The sequence below is a fragment of the Mustelus asterias genome, chromosome 28 (genome assembly GCF_964213995.1).
Source record: "Mustelus asterias chromosome 28, sMusAst1.hap1.1, whole genome shotgun sequence".
Lineage (NCBI taxonomy): Eukaryota > Metazoa > Chordata > Chondrichthyes > Carcharhiniformes > Triakidae > Mustelus > Mustelus asterias.
In genome coordinates this window covers 23,772,848-23,778,847 of record NC_135828.1, presented here as the reverse complement: position 1 = coordinate 23,778,847, position 6,000 = coordinate 23,772,848, and the positions used below count along the sequence as shown (strand labels likewise).

Here is a 6,000-nt window from a genome sequence, read left to right as displayed (position 1 = left end):
GCCGTGCTAGCCTTTTCCTGGTAAATTAATTTCCACACAAGGGATAATATTTTGTCTTTAAAAATAGAAATTGGTAAATTATCAAGAAATTATCAACTGGGAGTGAAGAGCCTTCTTTGCACTTTTATGTGACATTTATATCTGTCTATCCAGATCTTCCTGCATTGAAGAAAGATTAAACTCTTGATATTTTTGGGGTGTCCGTATAATTTATTTTCTTTGTCTCCATTTATAGGAGGCGTCGGTGACTGATGTCCATTACAATCAAGTCTTTCCTACGGTGGATGTACCGGATCATGCCCACTACACTATAGGGGCATTCATTCTAGCAGTGGGCATCACTGGCATGGTGGGCAACTTCCTGGTCATCTATGCATTCTCCAGGTACAAGCGCAATGGACCCTGAGGTTCATGTTCTTCTGCTATGCGATCGCGAGCTCCCCAACATGCCCGGGACACAGGCAAGGTTCTCCATTGTCAAGATTATACCCTGAAAATAATGAGTAGCATTTAATGGAGACGATGGGAGGGGTTTGTCCACCAATTGGAGAGCAGGCAAGAGTTCCACATTGCCCATCTTACAAAAGGTCAGCCAAATTAAATGCCACTCAGGCACTTAACTGGGCTGCAGCGGGTCTTCTCTGGGATCAATGACCTGGGCCGGGGTGGTGTTATGGATCTCTCGCCCAATACAGCTCTATTGAATAGCAGCTCCACAGCAGACACGATGGGCCGAAATGCCTCTCTCTGAGCCGGAACGATTCCCAAACAGGAAAGTTTATGAAAAGGAGGTTGATTTCAGCTGTAGTGTCAGTGCGAGCCTTTGGAACAACTTTCTCAGGTCAGAAGCAGTACGCACCTGTGAGCCAGAGGTTGTGATTCAAGCTTCATTTGGAAATTTGAGCAAATAATCCATGCCTATCCATCCAAAGCAGTACTGAGACTAGAGGAGCGTCCTGGCCTCTGTCACATGGAATGCTAAATTGATTTCCCTTCTGCCCTCTCAAGGATCCCATATTCAAAGAAGAATATTCTTCCAGGTGTATTGCCCAATATATTTCCATGAAGGAACATCACTATAAAACTGACTATCTGATCACTTTAATTCTTTGTTTTTTGTAGCACCTGGCTGTGTGAACATTCCTGCATTTCCTTTTTTCAACATTTATTTGTTCATGGGACATGGGTGTCAATGACTAGGCCAGTATTTATTGCCCATCCCTCATTGCCCTTGAAAAGGTGGTGGTGAGCTGCCTTCTTGAATCGCAGCAGTGCATCTAGTGTAGGCACACACCCACCGTGCTGTTAGGGATGGAGCTCCAGGATTATGACTCAGTGACGGTGGGGGGAACAGCGATGTATTTCCAAATCAGGATGGTGAGTAACTTGGAGGGGAACATCCAGGCGGTGGTGTTCCCATGTGTCTGCTGCCCTTGCCTTTTTAGATAGTAAAGATTACTGTTTGAAAGGTGCTGTCGGAGGAGCCTTGGTGAGTTGCTGCAGTGCACCTTGTAGATGGTACACACTGCTGTCTCTATGAGTTATGGGTGAAAGGAGAGAATGTACAAGGTGGTGGAAGGGGTGCCAATCAAGTGGGCTGCTTTATCTTGGGTGGTTGAGGGAGGGCTAACCACTGCCACCCTGCCGCTCCAATGCAGGTTTATTTTTCTTTTTTAAGCTTCGGCAGAACTGGGGTTTTGTGGATTCGTTGGGAGCTGTTGAGCTAAAGGGAAATGGAAACCAGACTTCTTCAAACCAGGTTTAGTACTGGAGGAAATGTGAGAGTTCAGCTTGAGATGAAAGATCATGTGCCTAAGCAAATCAATCGATGTATGGAAGGAAACGAGACCTATTGATGGACTTGCCAAAGGCAAGAAAGAAACAGGGTTTTGAACTGACTTGTTGAAGACAGGAAGGAGAGCAAGATGTTATGTCACATCGCTTCAGCTTGCACATAATCCTTGAAGCCATTTAGCAAAACAGAGCATGTATTTGGCTTTATTTCTGGAATTAAAAAGTAGGCAAGTTACGTTAATTCTTGGTGAGGGTATAGTGTGCAGTTCTATGAGATATGGGCATCGCTGTCTGGGCTGGCATTTATTGCACATCCTTAATTGTCCCTAAATTGAGTAGCTTGCTGGGCCATTTCAGAGGGTAGTTAAGAGTCAACCACATTGCTGTGGATCTGGAGTCACATGTAGGCCAGGCCAGGTAAAGATGGCAGATTTCCTTCCCTAAAGGTCATTAGTTCTGCTCAGCTCATTACGAAAAGGGTACAGAAACAATGGAGAGAATATTTGCAAGGATGATACCAGGATTGCGTGGGTCTACATTTCAGACAAGGCAGGACAGGCTGGTTCTTGTTTCTCTTGGGCGAGGGTGACCGAACGGAGGTCTTTAAAGTTAGGAAAAGTTTTGATTGGGTGGCTATAGAGGGAATGCTTGCTCTAGTGGCTATCAATATAAGATCATCAGCAAGGAATCCAGTTGGAAATTCAGAAGGAACTTCTTTAACCAGAGAGTGCTGAGAGCATGGAAGTCACTCCCACAGGGAATGGTTCGAGTGATTAATGTAGATGTATTTAAGGGGAAACTAGACAAGGGCATGAAGAAGGAAGGGAACAGCAGGTAGACACAGATGAGGAAAGATGGGAGGAGGTGCGAGTGGTGTATAAATACCATCACAGACTGAATGGGCCGAATGGCCTGTTTGTGTGCCGTATATCCTATCTGCAATCCCATATAATCCCATGATATATAAATCACCAGCACCAATACAAAAATACAAAAAAGGAAAAGGGTTATGGGCAGCAGAGTGGCCAGGTTAGAATGAGTGATTTTGAGCAGGTATTAGGGTTGTAAATGTGTGGAAGATAATTCCATCATACACTCAGCGCTGTTAAATGTTTTGTCGCCTGAGTTTTTAACTAAATTTAAAATTTAAAAAAGAACTTGTTTGAAAAATGATGTTCATTTTTATTTCTTAAACTCTCATCTTCTCCCCGTTCTCTCCCTCCTTCCCCACAGAAGTAAGAGTCTGCGGAGTCCGTCTAACACTTTCATTATCAATCTAGCCATCAGCGACTTCCTGATGTCAGTCACACAGGCTCCCATCTTCTTCGTCGCAAGCCTGCACAAGCGCTGGATCTTTGGCGAGAAAGGTGAATTTCATCTTTCTTCCTTTCTGTCTTGCCTTTCAGGTTGCCCTCGGATACCTGTCCAAGCATCAGCCTGCAATGCCCAAACTGTACCTTCCCATTCAGTGAAAACTCAGGCTGTGGACCCAGTTCATCATGAGGACATTGTCGTTGTTGGAGTGTTTTGATCTTTTCATGATTGCTTCACTGCGTTAACTGATGAAGTGGTGGAATGAATCCTGTTTTTAAACCGATTGTATTTGCATTGCGTCTGATCTTACTCCCAGGGCACTTCACAACTGAACAACAAATTCATCCAATTCTTTTGAAATGTTGTCATGCTCTGCAGGATTCCACAAACAGCAAATGCGATGAACATAAGGACATAAGAAATAGGAGCAGGGGTAGGCCATTTGGCCCTTCAACCACCTTCGCCATTCAATGAGATCATGGCTAATCTTCTACTTCAATGCCATTGAGATGCAAGAAGGATTTTGCCAATGGTGGAGGTGTCCAGAACCAGGGGTCACAGTCTGAGGATACAGGGTAGATCGTTTAGGACAGAGATGAGGAGAAATGTCTTCCCCCAGAGAGTGGTCAGCCTGTGGAATTCATTACCACAGAAAATAGTTGAGGCTAACATGTATGTTTTCAAGAAGCAGTTAGATATAGCACTTGGGATGAAGAGAATCAAAGGATATGGGGGAAAGGCGGGATCAGGCATTTGAGTTGGATAATTAGCCATGATCATAATGAACGGTAGAGCCAGCTTGAAAGGCCGAATAGCCTCCCCCTGCTCCTATTTTCTATGTTTCTATTTTCCTGCACTGTTCCTCTGTCCCTTGATGTTTTTAATGAGTAGAAATATAACGACCTCAGAACACACTCAATGACTGAGCCTCTAAGGCAGAGAATTCCAAAGATTCACCACTCTCTGCGGGAAGAAATTCCTCCTCATCTCAGTCCTAAATGGCCTGCCCCTTACTTCTGAGACTGTGTCCCTGTTTCTAGACCCTCCCCAGCCAGGGGAAAGATCCTTCCTGTATCTACCCTGTAGAGACCTGTAAGAATTCCAGGTATTAATTTAGTAAACTTTCATCGCACTCCCTATATCTTTCCTAGGTAAGGAGACACCTGGGGAAAGATATAGGGAGTGCTAAATTAATTCCTACAGATACTCCAGGTGTAGTCTCACCCAGGTTCTATGTAATGGCGGTGGGACATCTTTACTCCTATCCTCTTGTAATAAAGACAATATATCTTCCTTGTTAACGACTTGCAGTACAGGCATGTTAGCTTGCAACGTGTGATCTTTTACATCCACCCAAAAAGGCAGACAGGGCCTGAGATTAACATCTCATTTGATAAACAGGACTGTCAACCCTGCAGCACTCCCTCAGTGGGTGCCAGCTGCAGAATGGTCAATTAGCAGCCGTCTGGTGAGTAGGAGACCAATCAGAGGTGCAAACAGGTGGACGGGGAGGCTCCACACCCAATCAGGAGTCTAGGCCGGGGCTTCAGCTGGCAAAGGGGTCATGCTAGAAACTGCCAGTTGACCATAGCTGTAGATTTAAAGGTCCCTTGCTCTCTGAATCCTCTTTAGTTTGTATTGATGACTTTAAGAAGTCAAAAAACGGACTCAGAAATCATACAGATGCTACACAATCTGCTGCTACCAACAGCCATGGGCCCACTGAAGGCCTTTTCTTCCACGCTTGTGCTGCCTCGTTACAGATGCCCCAAAGCACTCCAAAACATTTCCCTGTCGATGCTCAGAAAATGCAGCATGCATTTACAGTCTACAGTTTGCAGTCTACATTGCATAGAGACGGTTCTTTAAGAGGCTCAATAGTTTGTTAATTGGTGATTTAAAATGGTGGTTGGGTAGGCTTCTGATTTCGACACCACTCGTCTTTTGTGATGATTCCATGCTAAACCAAGACCCTCTTTGGTGGACATAAAAGGTCCCATGGCACTCTTTCGAAGAAGAACAGGGGAGTTATCCTCGATGTCCCAGCCAATGTTTCACCCCCAATCAACATAATGACTAAACATTATCATATCACTGTTTGTGGGAGCTTGTTGTGCCCAAAATGGCTGCTGCATTTCCCATAAGACAACAATGACCTCAGCCAAGGCTTTTAAGATTGGTGGAATTTCCCTCCCCCCCCCACCCGCCCAATCGCAGGAATTGGTGGCAGACTCACTCAGGAAGAAGTCCTACCTCACAGAGCTGCTGGCCAATCTGATTGGCCAGTAGCTCTCTCATCACAGAGGCTGCAGTGGACAGGACTGGGACTGCAAGTCTCAGGAGTCTGGGACCAGGAAGATTTTGGGATGCATCTCAGGGTGGGGAGGGGAGGTGAGGCCCATGGTGGTGGGCTTGAGGATGCTGGTGGAGACCAAGGTGGGTTGAAGGGAAGGCCTGACCTGGTGGGGGGGGTTTGGCTGGGGGGGGGTGCCCGGTGTTAAAGGAGGCTGCTGATAGAATTTTCCTCCCCTCAACACCACTTCCTGCCCAAGGCCCTAACCTGGTTAAATGTCAGACATCTCCCCTGCCCTAGACCTCCTCATAGAATCAAAGAATCCCCACAGTGCAGAAGGAGACCATTCGGTCCACAAAGATTGCACTGACAATAATCCCACCCAGGCCCCATCCTTGCAACCCCATGCATCTACCCTGCCAATCTCCCTGACACCAAGGGCCAATTTAGCACAGCCAATCAACCTAACCTGCACATCTTTGGACATCCTCCTGCCAGTCTGAAAAATGAGGTTGGTTGGTTAAGGAGCTCAAATCGGGTAAGGTTTGAGCCATGCAAACGTAAAATTGCTGAGAGGTCGGAGCAAGCGGGAATCTGCT

The 6,000-nt window shown here is 45.9% G+C and overlaps 1 protein-coding gene across 1 annotated transcript in view; it reads left to right on the top strand.

Moving 5' to 3' along the window:
• The first annotated feature begins 247 nt into the window (after positions 1–247).
• The window catches only part of opn4a (opsin 4a (melanopsin)), a 51,717-nt gene continuing 45,964 nt past the window's right edge, over positions 248–6,000 (top strand). The window contains 2 exon segments of the mRNA XM_078199322.1: positions 248–384; positions 3,028–3,161. Of these exon segments, the coding sequence (XP_078055448.1) occupies positions 347–384; positions 3,028–3,161 (172 nt within the window). The 5' untranslated portion in view covers positions 248–346.